This window comes from Brassica rapa, chromosome A05 (assembly GCF_000309985.2).
Source record: "Brassica rapa cultivar Chiifu-401-42 chromosome A05, CAAS_Brap_v3.01, whole genome shotgun sequence".
NCBI classification, from domain to species: Eukaryota; Viridiplantae; Streptophyta; class Magnoliopsida; order Brassicales; family Brassicaceae; genus Brassica; species Brassica rapa.
In genome coordinates, this window is record NC_024799.2 from 12,622,052 (window position 1) to 12,642,125 (window position 20,074).

General features: G+C 41.3%; 2 protein-coding genes across 2 annotated transcripts; both read right to left on the minus strand.

Annotated features, from left to right (window-relative positions):
• Positions 1-1,425: 1,425 nt before the first annotated feature.
• Positions 1,426-3,315, minus strand: LOC103868788 (transcription factor HHO6). Its single transcript, XM_009146855.3, has 5 exons — positions 2,851-3,315; positions 2,587-2,771; positions 2,228-2,489; positions 2,065-2,141; positions 1,426-1,980 (listed from the first exon to the last, which is right to left on the minus strand). Exons 1-5 carry the CDS (start codon positions 3,053-3,055, stop codon positions 1,729-1,731), a joined length of 981 nt encoding a protein of 326 aa, XP_009145103.1. The 5' UTR covers positions 3,056-3,315; the 3' UTR covers positions 1,426-1,728.
• A 5,883-nt stretch (positions 3,316-9,198) lies between these two features.
• Positions 9,199-18,084, minus strand: LOC103868797 (transposon Tf2-1 polyprotein). The gene is given in 7 exon segments (XM_033292622.1): positions 9,199-9,878; positions 9,934-10,243; positions 14,971-15,665; positions 15,668-15,910; positions 15,913-16,177; positions 16,328-17,052; positions 17,055-18,084. Coding segments are annotated over 7 exon segments (3,948 nt in total).
• Between the last annotated feature and the right edge of the window lie 1,990 nt (positions 18,085-20,074).

Below are 20,074 nucleotides of genomic sequence, written 5' to 3' on the forward strand. Positions count from 1 at the left end.
ACAAAAAGAAACTGATTCGTAACAACGGTTAAAAAGAACATAGGACCAATCCTCCGAGAAAGAAAAAGAGTTTTTGGAATAAATTTTTGTACTAATAACTGAAATAACCGCCAGAATGTGATTAATCATCACTCTCCTCCCTGTTAGAGACACCATCAAGCAAAGATTTCATTAAAACGGTCTACTGTAAAGACCGAGCAACGGTTTTTCTAGCAGCTTCCTTCAATGCATCTTTCTCTTCTGCAGATACATTCTTGGGTTTCTCATCTCGTCTCTCCAGCTCCTCTCATAATTCTTTTCGGGTTTAAAGAAAGCCTAGACAACAAGCCCAGGTGGTGTCACCATACTTGGTCCAGCTTATGAAGAAGGCACATGCTTTTCAATGAGAGGTACTTTAGTTCCTTTATCTGATGAAGTTTTGACCGCAGTGTGTGAATCGTCTTGTATAACCCAACTTCCCGTTGCATCACCAGCCCAAGTAAGCCCACACAAGTAAACTGTACACAAACTATGTTTGAAAACAAGCTCAACAATTAATACATAGCTATTGAGTCACTAAGAATCAGACTTTGAGTCATAGTGCAGACCGTTGATCTGGTTGTAAAAATATCCAGAAGCACTGTCAAGCATCAAATCTGCCATGATAATATCAGTACTACACAGATCATTAAAAACACATTTATGAAAAAGAAAAAGACTTGAGAAAAATTCCAACTCAACATGCATGGAAGAATCATGCTTCTTTTTATTTCATATAAAAGGAGAAAAACAGCTAGGCTTCACACCAACTCAACAAGGACGGATCCTACAGTGACCATTAAAGACATTCAGCAGACTCTTCTCCCAATCTGGTTCCAAATTTATCAAATCCCCAGACAATAACTAGTTTCTTGAGCTTGAATGATAATAATTAACCACCAAGTTTAAATACTTCCCTTCAAGTGTGTAATATCAAGATTCTTACGTATATATATAAAAAAAGATTCTTATGTATAGAGGGTCTGATCATATTCAAATGATGATTTAAGTATGGGCAAATCTCCAAAATAGCACATTTCTAAGTTTATATCACAAAAATAGCACTCAAAAACTAAAATGACCAAAATAGCATTTTATATTTTGAAAATTTTAATTTTTTTTATTTTTCAAAATTTGAAATTTTATCTCCAAAACCTCATTTCTCAACTCTAAACCCTAAAACCTAAACCCTAAATTCTAAACCTAAACCCCACCCCTTGAGTGCTATTTTTGTGACTTTTGGCCTTGAGTACTACTTTGAGAACAAAAACTTGATTTAGTACTATTTTGATCTTTTTCTCTTTAAGTAATTGTCACTTCGTAAACCAATCGAACCAATATAACTAATTCATTGTTTCAAAAAAAAGAAAACTAATTCATATTTTCGTTTAAAGAAAAGATAAAAAAGGTACGAAACAAACACTAAAACAATATTATTACTTGGGCAATGCCTCAATTTAAACCCAACCAAAAAGCCGTTCACAAAAACCCAACCAAGTAACAATCTCTGCAAATAATTTGATCAACCACATCCTTCCTTCACTCGTTTGCTCCCTCTCTATCTCTATCTTTCTCTCTCTATATATAAAAATAAATCTATATTTTTTTTTCTGTGATTATATTGTCATTCACTAGAAGTGAATCCAAAACTAACAAAAAGGGAATCAAGAGTTTGGTTCTTGAAAAAGGACCTTGAGATTTATGGAGATCTCAATATCTCCTCTCAGATTTAGCATCTTCAGCATCTTCCATGCTACTATCACCACATGTTGTGGTTGTTGTACAAGGTAACTGCAAAGGACCTTGAGGAGAATCCGACTGCGAATTGTTTCTCTTTGATGTTTCTCCTCCTTCACCACTTTCTTCTACTTCTTGTGATGAATTCCACAAGTTAAATCCTAAAACAACTACTGATTGTTTCTCCAGATTCGAGTCAGACTTCCTGATGTGTAACCGGTATTTCTGAATATAAGAGACAAAGATGGGTTGTTAGTAAGAGCCATTAAAAGAATCAAAGATGTTAACTTGTTTTCTTTTAAAATGTACCTGTAAATGACTCTTGACTTCATCATTGGTTAGGCCTTCTTCTTGCATATGCTCTCTGATTTGTTTAGGAGTTGCCACTGTTATCTCAAACAGACACAAATATTACATTCTGTTTTAAGTAAACAAAACTTCAAGACCAAGAAGATGGATTGACTTTTTATACCTCCAGGACCACCGAGCTGTTGCAACGCATCAACGAAAAGGCGATGCAACTCAGGTGTCCAACACCTTCTTTGCTTCCGCAACGATTGCTGCTGAAGATACGGTGGTGGCTGTGGCACAGAGCTAGAGGCAACTAGTTTTCTTCTTCCCTTAACCATCGAGCTCGAAGTTAAACCGAGGCCTAAACCGGTTTCCACCTTTGGAGTCGTCATGCCAGGACTCAACAACATATATAAGCTATTGGAAGATTTCTCCTCATCTCTCTGCAATAATTGGATCAAAATAAAACACAACTCTCAAACTCAAATCCTTGTCCCATCTTAAAACATGTTTTTAAGTCTTCAGGGTTCTTATTATTACCTCAATCTCTAGCGTGTCTGAGAATCTCGCGTTGGAGATGCGATCATTTTCTCTCCATAGCTGAAACTTCTTCTCCTTGAAAAGCTCTTCGTCATGTTCTTCTCGAATTGGTTTACTGAGAGAGATGAAATCTTTCAACAATGGCTGAGTATCCGTCTCTGTTTCTTTCTTGAGATACGAAATCGCTGCACGAAAACAAACACACTCATTCATGATCGAGAGATAAAACAAAGTTTAAGCAACCTTCTGATGAATCAGACGAACCATCGTTTAACATCTGCAAACAGAGAGGAAGCTCCAGTTCACTGCCTTGGATCTTCCTCTTCTCTTCTTCGAGCTTCTGAACGTGTTCCTCTAGTTTACAACCTTGCTCCACGGCAACATTCATGATCTTGGAACGACAGATCGTTGTCGGAATGGAACTGTGTCTCCTCTGTCCTAGACTAAGTTCATCTCCTAAAGAACCCATTTCTTTAGAGATTAGTGTTTTCAACTTTCTAAAGAAAGAGACGAAGAAGATTGATCGAAGGAAGAGGAAAGCTAGAAGATTCGTGTGTGGGGTATTTTAAAAGACAACAAAACTGTTCGCTTCGTCGCGTATCTCTCACATTCCTTATCCTTCTCACTCGCTTTGTTTCGAGTTCTACACGATACTCGCGAGTTGACTCGTTCTCTTCTTATTCATACGAAATCCGTGATTGTTTTTTTTTTTCATTACTTTTTCTTTTACCATTCACATTCCATGCTTTTACTTTTAAACATTTCACATTACATTCTCTTAGAATTAGTGGGTTAAAACCTGATTACTAGACCAAAATTTCTGGCTTAAATTATTATAGATAATTAAACAAAAGATATTATTTTATATTTTTAACGTCTAGCTGATATTACAAACTAGAAAATATTAGATAGACGATTCTAGAACCAATAATTATATCAGCCATATTTTACCGTATTATTCGAGTCAGCTAATGAGATTCAAACTTGATGGTATGCACCATGATGGAAATCTTTTTGAAACCATTTTCCATAATATTTGAACTTTAGACCTACTGAGATTCATTATACTGAAGATTTCTTTGAAACCATTTTCTCTATACCATTCATAATTTGCATTATTTGGGATTTAAGCTTTGGACTTCATGATATATAAAAAATTAATGAACCATTAGTTAAACTAGACTAATGAGCCTTCAACTATTATTATATTTAAGAAAAATAAATAAGTTTGAGTATAGGCGTTTTCATAAGGAATTTTTTTTTTAATCTAAATCATGACGTTGTTATTTGAATCATCAATTTATATGCATTGATTGTTGAACCATTTTATTTTCAATAGTAGCATTTTGGTGTGAAATATATCTTTTAACAATTGAAGTTTTGATAAACACTAGTATTTTTTTTATGTTTTGTTAGAAATAAATCTTCCCTATATTTCAACTAAAAACCAGAACATATTTTTTCTTGCTACTAAAATTAACATCTTTAAAATTTCTCAACCCAATGAAGATTCGACACATTGATTTATGTGCAATCACACCATCTGTGCCTTATTGTTTTTGATAAAAAAGACTACGACATTATTTAGGATTAGACAAAATATTTTTGAATTTTGATTTATTTCGTTATTCATATTGATTCGAATCAAGAAAATTAGGATATTCGTAACTTTACAAAGAAATGTAAATATTCATATGTAAAATCTTAAAGAACTGTGGCAAATCACAAATATTTTTATGAGCAGGTATCTGATATGATCCGTTATATGCATATATATATGTATTTAAAGAATTACATATTTAATATATCTATTATTATATTTTTGTAATTTTTACTGTTCTTATTTATTAAATTGATTATTTTGGTTATTAGTATTATGAATAATAAAAAAATTATTATTTATTTGGATTTCAATTTTTTATTTATTTAATTTTTATTTTATTTGAACGAATCAAATCTGATATTTTCTTAAAATATAAAATTTCTGACATCGAATTTTCGGTTAACTACAGATTGTATCAGAACGAATAATTAATAATTGCATCACGAATGCCTCCAAAAGACTGGATATTCTGATTCTGGCTCTAGCATCAGTAACAAACATGCCATTTAGATGACAAATGCATATGCAATTAGATTTAATATATCTCAACCCAATAAAGATTTTTTTCCTTTATACACATACTTGACTACAATTTCATGTTGGTTATTACTTATTAGTAATAAGTTAATAACTCATAACATTATATTTTCAAGTTATTACACTCACCTCTCATATATTTCCTAAACAAATGATTGGTCCAACTAAATTAATTATGATAATATTATTTTCTCTATTTTTTTAAAAAATGTAACTTCTAAAATTTTCAAACATATTAAGAAAACATATTAAGTTTTGATTACTTATGTATTATTTTATGTAATTAAATATTTCCTGCAATTTTTTTCAATAGAATCTCAATAAACAGAATTATATTTTTTAAGTTTATATTTATCATTAAATAATACATTAAAATGTATCTTTTTGGAACGATCTTTTTTTTTAAAAATAAATCATTTTAAAAAATAGTAGTAAATTTTTTTTTTTGAGAAAAGGAGTAGTAAATATTTGCTTTAGAAAACAAAATTAAATGGTAATTGTCGGTGAAAGCTTAATTTCAAAGATGTGGTGCGTCAAAGTCAAATTTACCAAAACCACAAAGAAATGTTGTTGTTTCTTCCTTTCTCTTCTTCACTTTCCGCTTCTTAGAGCTTTTGTGAAGTTGAAGATTTTTTTCCAATGAATAACTTTCGCAAATGCTTCTCTGGCTTGTTCTCCGACCGATTACGGCCATGTATCCACTAGTATTTCATTATGGAGTCATCAATTTACCAAATTTAACAGAACTAGGATATATATAATTTTAGTAAAGTAGATATGTTTTCATAAATTTAAACCCCAAAAAAACTGAAGTCTAAGTATCCATTACAAGCAAATACTATCAAATATATTAAAAACAAAACTATCAAATACTATTAAATACTTAGTATAGATCACATTCTCTACATTTTTAGAAACATCGTATCGAAAGTGTGATCTGGTAAAATGTAAAAAATAGTTTTTTGTAAATTTTAATATCTAGAATCATGTTTCATCTTTAAGGGGATTTGACGTAATTATATAAATTTGTTTTGATTTAATCACGTAAAAATTGATTATTCTTAAATCTTAAGTGACTTTTTTGGAACAACAAAAATGATTCAAATGGGAATAATGGCTGGTATATATTTAGGCATATTTTGACTACTCATCATGTCATGTGCATAGAATAGTGTTGTCTGCCAAACCAAACATGCAAACACATTTTAGTGAAGAATAAAAGTGTGCCAATATATATATATATTCTTCGAATTTACAAATGCGAGACAAATATTTTGGAAAGGTAATCTAACTATTTACTTACTTTCCCACTTAATATGTATGTATTTTATGCTAGTTAGATTATATCAAATGAGAATCTTACCCATCAACCAGTGGTTTCAAATGATATACAAAGACCACAGTCTCAAATATAGAAGTTTGGACCTTTGCGTTGGATCCTCATAGATTTCTCCTTTCTCCATTGATTTTGTCGGTTAGTCAGAGTCAATTAGTCATAAGAGTCTACTTTTTCTTATTTGTTAGGATTCATTTGAAAACATTATGTTGCTTCGGCTGCGCCACTTATATCTATGCAAGGGTCCTCTACTAATTTCATCTATTCTATTAAAAGAGGAATACAAAATTAGATTTACCCTTTAGATTTACCATTTATTTACAATGACATATCATTCAAATATTTATTGAACCTATATTTTAGTACGTTTTCTTTTTCTAATTTAAACTATAGATTTCCTTAATCGAATCTTAACCAAAATAGATTTTCCAATAGATTTCCTAATATATTTTGTATTAACGTATTAAATGTGTTTCGATATTTATAAGTAATAAATAATAAAGTAAAAACCATATATCATAATCAATTTATAATATATAAATATAATATAAAATAATCTATTCATAAATTATTGATATAGTGTTATCATATATATTACTAAATTAACTAATTGGACTTATGTATATGAAAACATTATACCAATAATTTATGAAACACTCTGATATAATAAACAATTAAAATAATAAAAATATAATTATTCAAAGTAATATATAAAATTGTTATGTTTTAAAATGTTGTACTAACAATTAGTTAATACAATTTAATTTACAAATATATATTATACCATTTAGTACAAATTGTTTTTTAACCTGAAAACAAATATTTAGACGGTCACATGTCAAACTTTAGGAATAAACAATAATAGTGCAGAATATTTTTTTTAACAAAATCATTTTAATAGAAATTATAATTCCAATTTTTTTAAATTTATTTTATTTATTTTAAGAGGTGCTAAAATTTTGAAATTAGAAAGGTTTATGACCCAACCCTATACTGTTTTAGTATGAATAATTGAAATTTATATCATAATATTTTATTAAAATTTTAATTTACTTTTTTTGTTATAACTGCATAGTTTACATTATTTTGTGATATACATTTTTGTTTGTGAGAAATAATTTAAAATATATACTACAAAGCTTTATGGAGTAAGAGCAAACAAAAATATGATTTTAAAAATTATGAAATTATCTGCAAAAATAGTAGAAGAAGTAATGGAAGAAGAAGACCATACATGTTGACTATAACACTATTTTGTTCAAAAAAACATAAACATTTGAAAATATGGTTAATGTTAAAATATTTACAATTAAAAATATAGAAAAACACTTTTATGTATATAAAAATGAAATCAAACACCCGCGCGGTTACGCGGATCAAGGTCTAGTTTGTTTTTATTGTACTTGTGGAGAAGATAATTTTTAAAGGCTGTCACAAAAATAAAATTTTGTGGTTTTTGACAGATACAAACAAGATTGAAATTAAAGATAAAAAGAAAAATAAAGAAAATACATATAAGCTAAAATCCTAGACCTAGTACCAAAAATAAACTAGAACAAACTGAATTTTTGGGAGAACAAAACTGGAAATCATAACTGATAGGCTTGACGGAACTTTTCCGCCGAAGCAGGTACCACGTCGACTGCAGCCATTCACCGCTGGAAATCCGCGGTTCTCTTGCTGAACAATGTATTGCTTCCGACGAAGAGGCGAATTCTCGGTCTGCAAATAAAGGGGAGGATAAAAACGCAAGGACGCCCTCACCGTAACCACCACCACATTAGCATGATTTCAAAGCCACCATATTTGAAATAAAAAGAAAAGAAAAGAAAAGGAGAAGTGCCGGTAGAGTGAGCTCTACAAGAACAAACCGGTTTTGCCCATTCAGAATTAGCGTTTGGATTGGCCTAGAACGTACTCAACAAACTGACTCACCCCCACCACCACTAGAAAGCTTCACCTTAAAACTTCTGTTTGCCATGCTCAAAGCAAATTACAAAAGAGAGAGGATCCCCACAACTGGTTATGTAACGAAAAACCTTGTTTCCAAGTCTTGCTTCGTCACTAAAAAACTATATCCACTTCACTTCTTGACCGAGAGACCCTCAACGCCGTTGATCTAAAAGGAGAACTAGAGCAATGCAAGAGGACATATATCTGGTCCTCACATATCTCGACTGTTGAGCCAGACATCCAAAAACCCCATAACCACCGTGTTAATACAGTGAGGTCAGAGTAAAATGCATAAATAAACAAGACACACGTTTTTCTCTTTTCGAATTCACTAGAACAAGAAAGTATTACACTAATCTTTTCTATTACAAAGAATCCTTTAGGATTACCCCAATCCTAAGATAAAGCTCACCCAAGAGTCTACACTTTTGTTTATCAGATTCACCCCCGATCCCGAGCTAAACTCCCCCTGAGTGTAGGCTTCAATCTTCCAACACTCGAAAGTACTTCAACAACTACTTCAGCACCTAATGCAGAGCAGTGACACCAAAGGCTTGATCACACAAGCACCAAACAATGATCTCTCGACTTTTCTTCTTTTAGCAGAGACAACTCTCTTCATAGAGTCACGTCCTCTATGTATACATAACCAGAACTTGCTCCTCAAATTTTTCCAAAAGCAACTTAAGCAAGTTTCCTTTTTCTCCTGAGGAATACCTCTCTTGTGTTTTCCTCTTCAATTAGTATCCTTTACACTTAATGTAAATTCCCAATTAATATATTGCTTCTTCTCCAAGCTTAACAAGCCCACAGGCATCACACAACACAAACTCCAACCAAGCCCATCTTCATGACACACGCATGTACTACCTCCTGTAGTATTTCACGAACTGATACAAAATATACATTTTCATTCTCTCCTTTTTTGACTATGCATGTGAACTCATCACCTTTGGATAGAAAACCACGTCTTCAATCTCCCCATATGAGTCACATCATGGTCAAAGTGAGGAGGAAATCATATTCCACCATCTCCATAGTGATTAAATATCCTAGACCATTTATTCTTGAGCACAAATCCTCCATGATTAGCTCCTTGAACAGACCTGAAACAGTCACGTCGCATATGCCCTTGAACTCCACAAGAATAACATATAGGACCATGATACCTCATACCATAAGCTTACTCCATCTGGTTCTTCTCCCTCAATAACTTGAAACACCTTGGCCTAATGTGTCCAACAACACCACAGTGATGACAAACCGGCCGAAACTTTCGTTGAGATGCACTCTTCAATCCAGAAACTCTCTCTGGAGCAGTTGTCAGAGCAGTCGCCGTAGCAGTACTCGTAGCAGCAGTACGTGTAGCAGTCACATTCTTCACATCAGTTGCATGCTTCACTGCAGTCTTTCCATTTGTTGCATTCCTAGCAAACCTCTTAACCTCTGGCTTTGTATCAGACGTACCTACATCCTTAGTTTTTCCTGCAGATACAAAAACACCTCCAGCTTTAGAGCATTCTCCTTGATATCCAAGGCCACATCTATCACTTTTCCCAATACTGAGAAGATGATCTAGCTGATCCGTACCATTATTCAGCATCCTCAAACCCTTCTGAGTCTCTGCAAGTTGAGCACCAGCCTGTCGTGCTTCTTCTTCTTTCTCTGAGGCATACTTAAGTGCTTCAGCAATTTGAGCTTCTAGCATGGCTTTCTCCTTAGCCAAATCTGAGTTTGCCTGAACAAGATTGAGCCAGTGCTCATACAACTTTTCATAATACCCAGCAAGATCAAAGCTTCCACCATCATCATCATCACTTCCAGCATCATCATCACCTCCACATGAAGACTCTGACATAGACGCTGAAGCAGAACCCAACGCAGATCGTGAGCGCCACAATATGCTTTAGCTCCTCACCATCATCAGATTCACTTTTGGAATCACTCTTGATGACTGCCTTCTTCTTTCGCTTCTGCAGATTTGCACATTCAGCATCTATATGCCCAAAACCTTTGCATTCAAAGCAATGTAGAACCTTCGGAGAATTAGCAAACATTTCTCTTGTTTCTTTCTCCTTCGTGTAATATCCAACCACGAACCTCATAGAAGATCTGATTTGCACATTCCATGAAAAACGCTTCTTGAAAGGAAACTTAGCTCTCTCCATCAAACCTCGAGATCTACTTGAAACTCTGTCCTTTTTCCTGAACCAGTTTCTGTCCTCACCCTTCAAGATCACACCAGTAAATTAGGTGACCCACTCTGATACCAATTGTTAATGCAGTGAGGTCAGAGTAAAATGCAGAAATAAACAAGACATAAGTTTTTCTCTTTTCGATTTCACTAGAACAAGAAAGTCTTACACCAATCTTTTCTATTACAAGAATCATTTACAATTACCCCAATCCTAAGCTAAAGCTCACCCTAGAGTCTAGACTTTTGTTTATCAGAATCACCCCGATCCCGAGCTAAACTCCCTTTGAGTCTAGGCTTCAATCTTCCAACACTCGGAAGTACTTCAACAACTACTTTAGCACCTAATGCAGAGCAATGACACCAAAGGCTTGATCACAAAATCACCAAACAATGATCTCTCGACTTTTCTTCTTGTAGCAGAGACGACTCTTTTCATAGAGGCACGTCCTCTATGTATATATAACCAGTGTGGGAACCGAAATTCGCACTGTCGATTTCCGTTTAAATAAGGAAACTAAGAAAACCCTAGTTTCCCAGAGGACCCGGATATCTGTTAATTACCACACGTCAAGCAATCAGAACACGAGAATAACAACGATAAAAATAAGAAATCGAAAAGAGAGCAAAGTAGATCTTATTCCGAATCTGCGTATGAGCGTTACAACAAGGTATAAGCCTGGGCTCGAGAGCTGTCGGCGAGATTCCTAGTTCTAGCAACCCTAAGACGGCTAAACCTAATTGAGTCGCAGCTCGAAATAACAAAAACGGAAAGTTGCCTAAATCGCTCTAAGTGCTAAGTTTGCTCTGAAAAAAGTTCTCCCTTGTGCTCCTCGCCTAGGACTCCTTATATACTAGCTCCAAGGTCGGTTTACGCTTTTACTCTTCTGCCCTTAAGCCGTCATAGCATAAAAATGGAGATATTCCATTTTTCCCGATCTTCACAATTATCTTCAAAACTTCCGTATTTATCCGCGGAAACTTGACATTTATCCTTCCTCGCGGGCCAAGCGCGAACCATGCTGTGGTTCACGGGCTTTTGGTTAGGAAAAATCGTAGGATGGGCCTCGAGTCGTGTTTTAGGTCCCTTTGGGCCGTCTTCCGACTCGACACGTTTACTACGAGTTTTCCGCGGTTTCTAATCCGCGAAGTTTGATCGATGAATTAGAATAGCGGGAAACATAGACTGAGCTTGCTACGGTCTTCGGGAGATAGCATTCGAAGGTTTGACGAGAATGCAAGGACTGGTGTCGTATCGATGTTCGGAAAGGTTCAATCGCTACACAGCGACCGAACTTTGGCTCGAGCCCGGTCGCTATGTAGCGACCGAGCGAAACGAGTGCTCGGTCGCTACGTAGCGACCGAGCTTCGGCTTGAGCTCGGTCGCTACGTAGCGACCGAGCGGGACGATTGCTCGGTCGCTACGTAGCGACCGAGCTTTGGCCCGAGCTCGGTTGCTACGTAGCGACCAAGCGGGACGATCGCTCGGTCGCTACGTAGCGACCGAGCTTTGGCTCGAGCTCGGTCGCTATGTAGCGACCGAGCGGGACGATCGCTCGGTCGCTATGTAGCGACCGAGCTTAAGCTCGGTCGCTAGCTCGGTCGCTACGTAGCAACCGAGCGATCGCTCGGTCGCTACGTAGCGACCGAGCTTGGCTGAGCTCGGTCGCTACGTAGCGACCGAGCGGGACGATCGCTCGGTCGCTACGTAGCGACCGAGCTTTGGCTCGAGCTCGGTCGCTACGTAGCGACCGAGCGGGACGATCGCTCGGTCGCTACGTAGCGACCGAGCTTTGGCTCGAGCTCGGTCGCTACGTAGCGACCGAGCGGGACGATCGCTCGGTCGCTACGTAGCGACCGAGCTTTGGTTCGAGCTCGGTCGCTACGTAGCGACCGAGCGGAACGATCGCTCGGTCGCTACATAGCGACCGAGCTTGGCCGAGCTCGGTCGCTACGTAGCGACCGAGCGGACGATCGTTCGGTTGCTACGTAGCGACCGAGCGGGACGGACGTTCAGTCGCTGCGTAACGACCTGTTTCGAGCTTTCGTCGGACGTCTCGATTCTTTCTTCCGCCAAGCTTTTTCGTAAGGAAGAATCTATTTCGAAAAGTACTCTTCGGAGAAACTCTTATTTTCTTCTTCGAACGTTTTGAATGTTTAAATTTGTCGTAACCGTTTTTAACCCCAACAGTTAGCCCCCCAGCCCGTTAGAGTTGTGACTCTAGCGGGCGGATAGATGACTTTGACAAGGTTAAGTGTATTGGACGAAATTTACAGTTAAAACTCCGCGGAAAAAAGTTGTCGAGGCGACATTCCGAACCCATACTTCTATAAGTAGTGAGCTCTTGTCATTCATTTTCTTCACACCTTTCCTCCTTCATTTTCTTCAAAACCTCTCTAGTTTCATAACTTTCCTTTCAACATGTCTTCCTCCCAAGGTGATAAGAAGGATTCCGACGTCGAGATGGGTGAGGCCACCTCTCTGGCTCCGGTTCCAACTTCTCCGGCGGAAGTGCCGGCTTGTGTTGCCGGTCATCTTTCTTTCCGAGAGAAACTAGTTCGTCGCCAAGCCGAGAAAGAATTGGCTCAGACTGGCTCCGAGTTTCCGTCTTCCTCCGCGCAGGTCGTTGCCCCGTGTCACGGGACCGGCGTCGCGGCTCTTCCCCCGCAAGTCCTACCTGCGGGATCTTCCACGACTCCGATCCTCGTCGAGGACAAAGAGAAGGCCGCTGACTCTATGCCTCCGCCTCCAGCCAGAAAAGAAATCGTTCTGGCATTGCGTGCTCCTAGCGCTGTCCAGGCTACTCAGCCTAAGAGTCGGAAGAGGAAACTGGCCAAGAGCGGTGACGGGGAGACTTCGCAGCGAGGTGGGTCGAGCCTAGCATCGGGACTTCGCGGAAAGGTTTGTTTCCTGTTTGAATTCTCGATCGTCTGTCGTGCATTCTTTTCATGGACTTAGTCTTAAGAATTTTTTTTGTTCGCAGTTCATATCGTTGATCGATGGGATGATCAGCGAATGTGGTTCTGAGACCAGTCGTCTTTCCGGGGAGTTGGTGGAGCTTCAGGGTAGATGGTCCGAAACCGAGGCTATGTTGACGGCTGTCGAGGACTCTCACTCTGCGAAAGTGTCGAAGCTCGAGGTTGCGATAGGAGAGCTTGAGAGGGACCTCGGGAAGACGGCGAGTTCCTTGCTTAAGGAAAAGAAAACCAGGAAGGCCAAATCCTCGGAGGTGCGTCGACTCCAGCGTCAGATCGAGAGTGACGCTGGACTAGCGCGCCGCGGGATCCAAGAGGCTACGGATGCCCTTCGTGCGGAGTTTCAGGCTCGCTTGGCGAAGATTTCTGCTTCCCTGGGTTCCCTCGAGCGTATCCGGAGCAGGGATTTCGCTTTGGCGACGATTGAGGGCGGGATGGCCGTGGTTCGGTCGTTCCAAAGTGAGACTCCCCCGACCTTGGAGGCCGAAGAGGCCCGACTGTCCGGCTGCAAGGGAGATATGGCGGCCGAGGATGGCGATTTCGATCTCATCCTGGCCGACCTAAAATCCGCTTGCTTCCTTCCGACGTGTCCAGAAGACCCAGAGGGGAAAGATCCGATGGTCGGAGAACGGAAGCGACGCGGCTCCAGGCTCGGACGAGGCGGCGGGTGAAGAGGGAGCGTAAGTTCTGAGGGTGACTTGGGTTAGATCTCTTGCGAGAGATTTGTTTTTTTTTTTTTTTATGTCTTTATGCTTCGGCCTTGAACGGCCTTGTTTGTATTTCGGGACTGGCCGTGTGTGGCTTTGAATCCCTGCCGCTCCGCGGCTTTATGGTATGATAATCGGATAACGTTTTTATGAATTTGTGAATAGTGGGGAGGAAGGTGATGAGTTGTCGTCTCATATCCTTCTTCGATTGTGAAATGTTTTATCGAGACCTGTTTCGAGAGTTCTTCCGCGAGATGTGAACTCTGCGGGGGCGCTGAAGGATCGAACGTAAACATAGAGGCGTGGTTTAAGAATCTCTTATCTTTTGATATCATGCCTTTGAGATGTTAGAGACCAGTGCGCTGGGTTTAGGGCAAGACCTAGGTTTACTTTCGGTTTAAGGATTGTGCGGTGACTAACCGGCTATCGTTTTTCCTGTCGCGATTTCTTCCTGATTCGTATCGATGTAAAGTCCGCGAAAAGTTCTCGGCTTATACGACTTGTTTGATACGAATCGAGCATCTCTCCGGAGACCGGAAGTGCTAGACCAAAATTTCGGATTTCTTTTATAGCGCTATTATCCTTGTGTCGGATGTAAGAGAGTCATCTCCATGAGATGGCTATGTCTGTTTAGGACGTTTGTGAGTTCGATGTGATCAGCATCGGACTTGGTGGCGTGTGCCGTTGTTTTGATTAATTTGCGCAAAATAAATGTTAATGTGTGCATATATGTGTCTTTTGGCGGAGATTTCGTTTGCTCGGAAGAAACCAATTTTGAGGCATCTTTTGCGACGTCTCGCGATGCTAAAGGTTCGATTCTCCCAAGCGGCCGACCAATTTCCGAAGACCTCGTTGCGATTTCGCGGGTGAGGATGTTTTGATAAGTCGAAAACACCAAAAGTGCGGTAAGAAGTTTTTCGATTTTTTGGGAGTATACGAGTATACGTACCCACTCCCCCCCTTTTTAATAAGGGAGGACAGCTGAATTTGCCTTTCGGCAAACTGCCTACGTACTCCTTGCGGAGATCAAGCCGTCTCGTAGTTCAGTGATTGCGAGTTGGTTCGTTTAGTGATAGTATTTTTTGAGATGCATCGCATTCCAGGTTCTAGGGATTTTTATGCCCTGCATGTTGGCTATTTCGTAAGAACCTGGTCGGACGACTTTTTCGATTTTATAGGGACCTTCCCAGTTTGCTCCGAGTTTTCCCGCGTTTCGTTCAGCGGTGTTTTGGAAGACTTTGCGAAGGACCAGATCTCCCTGATTGAACCTTCGGTTCCGTACGTTGGAGTTATAGTATCTCGCAGCGGCGTGCTGGTAGTTTTGAATTCGGATGAGCGCTCGATCCCGGCGTTCGTTAATGAGGTCGAGATCGTCCAAGAGCATAGCATTGTTGAGTTCCTCTCGTTCGGGTAAGAACCTTCTTCGAACACCGGGAAATTCTACTTCCGCGGGAATCATGCACTCCGCGCCGTATACCAAGGCGAAGGGAGTTTCTCCCGTTGCTCGCCTTGGGGTGGTACGGTGAGACCAGAGGACTCCCTCGAGTTCGTCGGCCCATCTACCTTTTTTGGCCTCCAAGCGTTTCTTCAGTCCGTCGAGAATGGTCTTGTTGATTGTTTCAGCCTGTCCGTTGCACTGCGGATATCTGGGAGTTGACTTGTTGAGTCGTATCTTCCACTTTTCGCAGAATGCCTCGAATCGGGTGGAAATAAATTGAGACCCGTTATCGGTTACGATTTCGTAAGGAACTCCATGCCTACAGATGATGTTTTCCATACGAAATTCTCGACTTGGACGTCTTTTATACTCGCGTACGAGTCCGCCTCTACCCATTTTGAGAAGAAATCGGTAAGGACTAGAAGGAAACGCTTTTGCTTTGAATTATGCAGAGGTCCGACAATATCCATGGCCCAGCGCATAAAGGGATAAGGCGACGTGATGGAGGAAAGAACTTCGGCGGGTTGTCGGATAGTTGGCGCATGCCTTTGGCATTTTTCGCATTTTCGTGCGAATTTTCGCAATCTCCGATCATTGTTGGCCAATAGTACCCGTGGCGTTTGATTTTCACGGCTAGTGATCTTCCGCCGGAATGGTTGCCGCATGAGCCGGAATGTATTTCCTCCATTACTTTCCTCGCCTTTTCTCCTTCCAGGCACGTCAGGAGCGGTCCGGAGAATCTCCACTTGTAGATTTCGCCGTCCACTGTTACGTAGCGTGCGGCCTGTGTTCGGATCTTGCGAGCTGACCATTTTTCGGCGGGCAGTTGCCCGTCGATAATGTAGTCTCGAATCGTCTGAAGCCATGGGGTATCACAACCGTAATCGGATTGCTCCGATGGTGGTGGTATCGTAATCTCTTCTTCCTCGTCGTCTTGACCCTCTATGAGATTGACAACGACTGGGGGTCCGATACTCGGATGTTCGATGAACTCGACCGGAATTACCCTTTTGAGTCCTGGATCGGAACTTGATGCTAAGGCCGCGAGGGCGTCCGCCTGGACATTCTCGGAACGGGGGATCCGGGTAAGGGCGAAACAGTCGAAGTCTTGAGCTAGACCTTGGACCAGTTTGAGGTACGCGTCCATCCGTTCGTCTCTGGCTTCATATTCTCCGCTGAATTGACTGGCCACTAACTGGGAGTCGCAGTAAGCGTGGAGATTGCGTATTTTTAAGCCGTGAGCCAAACGTAGACCTGCGATCAATGCTTCGTATTCGGCCTCGTTGTTTGAGGCATGGAATTCCAGTCTGAACGATTGTTCCAGGATCTCGCTTGTTGGAGATGTGAGACGGATCCCGATACCCGATCCTTGCTTGGATGAAGATCCGTCGACGTGGAGGAGCCAGGTGGAATTTGGTTCCTCGTTGGTTATTGCTCCCGTTGGAAGTTCGACCAAAAAGTCCGCGAGCACCTGTGATTTTGCGCTCGTCCTTGGTCGGTATTCGATGTCATACTCGCTCAACTCGACCGCCCACTTCGCCAATCGGCCTGATTGACTTGGGCTATGCAAAATTGTCCGTAAGGGAAAAGTCGTGAGGATAACAATCGTGTGGGATTGGAAATATGGTCGTAGTTTTCGGGCCGATGTTACGACCGCGCATGCCAATTTTTCCATCAACGGATACCTAGATTCGGCATCCAGCAAGGTTTTGCTTATGTAAAAATAGGTTTCTGCTCCCCGCGTTCTTCCCTGATCAGGACTCCGCTTACGGCTGTTGCCGATACCGCGATGTACAAGAACAAAGGCTCTCCTTCCACGGGTTTTGCGAGGACTGGAGGAGTAGCTAAATAACGCTTCAGCTGTTGGAAGGCGTTTTCGCACTCTTCCGTCCATTCGAATTTTTTATTTCCTCGCAGGACGTCGTAGAAGGGCAGGCACTTATCTGTTGATCGTGAGATAAATCGGTTAAGTGCTGCGATTCTGCCGGTCAGTCTTTGGACTTCCCGTTTATTCTTTGGCGAAGCCATCTCGATTAGAGCGTTGATCTGTTTTGGATTTGCTTCGATACCGCGGTTGGTGACCAAGTAGCCGAGGAATTCTCCTGATGCCACGGCGAATCTGCATTTCGTCGGGTTGAGCTTCATGTTATGGGAGTTTAGTTGTGCGAAGCATTCTTCGAGATGTGACACGTGATCCCTTGCTTTGAGGGATTTGACAAGCATGTCGTCGATATAAACTTCCATCGTTTTTCCGAGTTGTTTGGAGAACATTCGGTTCACGAGTCGTTGGTAAGTTGCTCCAGCGTTTTTGAGGCCGAAGGGCATTACCTCATAGCAATAGGTTCCGCGATCGGTAATGAACGCAGTCTTCTCACGATCGTCGGGATTCATCCTAATTTGATTATAGCCTGAGAAAGCGTCCATGAAGGATAGGAGTTCGTTGCCCGCCGTTGCTTCTACCAATCGATCGATATGTGGTAGAGGGAAGCTATCCTTTGGACATGCCTTGTTTAGGTCGGTAAAATCTACGCAAACTCGCCACTTCCCGTTTTTCTTTTTGACTACTACGGGGTTGGCGAGCCAGTCGGGGTATCTTACTTCCGTTATCGACCCAACTTTAAGCAGTTTTTCGACCTCATCGTTTACTGCGGTAGCACGTTCGGGTCCCAGCTTCCGTCTTTTCTGTTTGACGGGTTTGAATGTTGGGTCGATGTTCAGCTCGTGACATGTTATGTTAATGTCGATTCCTGGCATATCTTCCGCAGCCCACGCGAAAGTATTAAGGTTCTTTTTAAGACAGGTTATGAGTTCTGTCTTTAAAGGCTCGTGGAGATTGGCTCCGATCTCGACGCAGCGTTCTGGGAAGGCTTCGTCGAGACAGATCGTTACCACGGGTTCACAAGTTGGCTCGCGTTTTTCATCTAGAGCTGCGAAGATACGAGATTGCCAGAAGAATTCCGCTGAATCCTGACTTCGCGTATCTTTGCTGGAGGTCTCTTTCTCCGCTTTCTTAGGAGTAATTTCGAGGATCGGTCTCTTTCGTTTTAGTTCCGCGGCGAAACAAACCTGAGAAACTCTTGGATTTCCCCAGATTACCTCGACTCCGTTAGGGGTCGGGAACTTGAGGCAAAGATGGTAGGTTGATGGGATTGCGCGCATGGTGTTCAGCCATGGCGTCCCCATGATAACGTTGTAAGATGCGGGGCGGTCGACGACTAGAAACTCTGTGATGTTTGTCACGGTTCCGGCTTTGACAGCGAGTCTAATCGATCCGTAGGCCATGGTCGTTTCCCCCGAAAGCCCTAGCAGTGGGCTTGGGCATTTTGCGATCTCGGATTGACTGATCCCCATCTTTTCAAGAGTGTCTTTGAAGATGATATCGGCCGAGCTTCCGGTATCGATTAGTACTCTAGCGACGTCGATATCTCGAATTGTCAACTCGATAACAAGGAGATCGTTCCGAGGTTTGGCTCGATCGACCGTTTCTCCCCCCCTGAATGAGATGACATTCGCGCACGTCGAATCTCGCATGTCTTTCCTGATCGTTGAGTGGTTTTTGCGGGTTAGATTGATCCGTAAGTCCCCCTCCTTCTAGCGCCAAACTGTGGGAACCGAAATTCGCACTGTCGATTTCCGTTTAAATAAGGAAACTAAGAAAACCCTAGTTTCCCAGAGGACCCGGATATCTGTTAATTACCACACGTCAAGCAATCAGAACACGAGAATAACAACGATAAAAATAAGAAATCGAAAAGAGAGCAAAGTAGATCTTATTCCGAATCTGCGTATGAGCGTTACAACAAGGTATAAGCCTGGGCTCGAGAGCTGTCGGCGAGATTCCTAGTTCTAGCAACCCTAAGACGGCTAAACCTAATTGAGTCGCAGCTCGAAATAACAAAAACGGAAAGTTGCCTAAATCGCTCTAAGTGCTAAGTTTGCTCTGAAAAAGTTCTCCCTTTCTGCTCCTCGCCTAGGACTCCTTATATACTAGCTCCAAGGTCGGTTTACGCTTTTACTCTTCTGCCCTTAAGCCGTCATAGCATAAAAATGGAGATATTCCATTTTTCCCGATCTTCACAATTATCTTCAAAACTTCCGTATTTATCCGCGGAAACTTGACATTTATCCTTCCTCGCGGGCCAAGCGCGAACCATGCTGTGGTTCACGGGCTTTTGGTTAGGAAAAATCGTAGGATGGGCCTCGAGTCGTGTTTTAGGTCCCTTTGGGCCGTCTTCCGACTCGACACGTTTACTACGAGTTTTCCGCGGTTTCTAATCCGCGAAGTTTGATCGATGAATTAGAATAGCGGGAAACATAGACTGAGCTTGCTACGGTCTTCGGGAGATAGCATTCGAAGGTTTGACGAGAATGCAAGGACTGGTGTCGTATCGATGTTCGGAAAGGTTCAATCGCTACACAGCGACCGAACTTTGGCTCGAGCCCGGTCGCTATGTAGCGACCGAGCGAAACGAGTGCTCGGTCGCTACGTAGCGACCGAGCTTCGGCTTGAGCTCGGTCGCTACGTAGCGACCGAGCGGGACGATCGCTCGGTCGCTACGTAGCGACCGAGCTTTGGGCCGAGCTCGGTCGCTACGTAGCGACCGAGCGGACGATCGCTCGATCGCTACGTAGCGACCGAGCGGAACGATCGCTCGGTCGCTACGTAGCGACCGAGCTTGGCCGAGCTCGGTCGCTACGTAGCGACCGAGCGGGACGATCGTTCGGTCGCTACGTAGCGACCGAG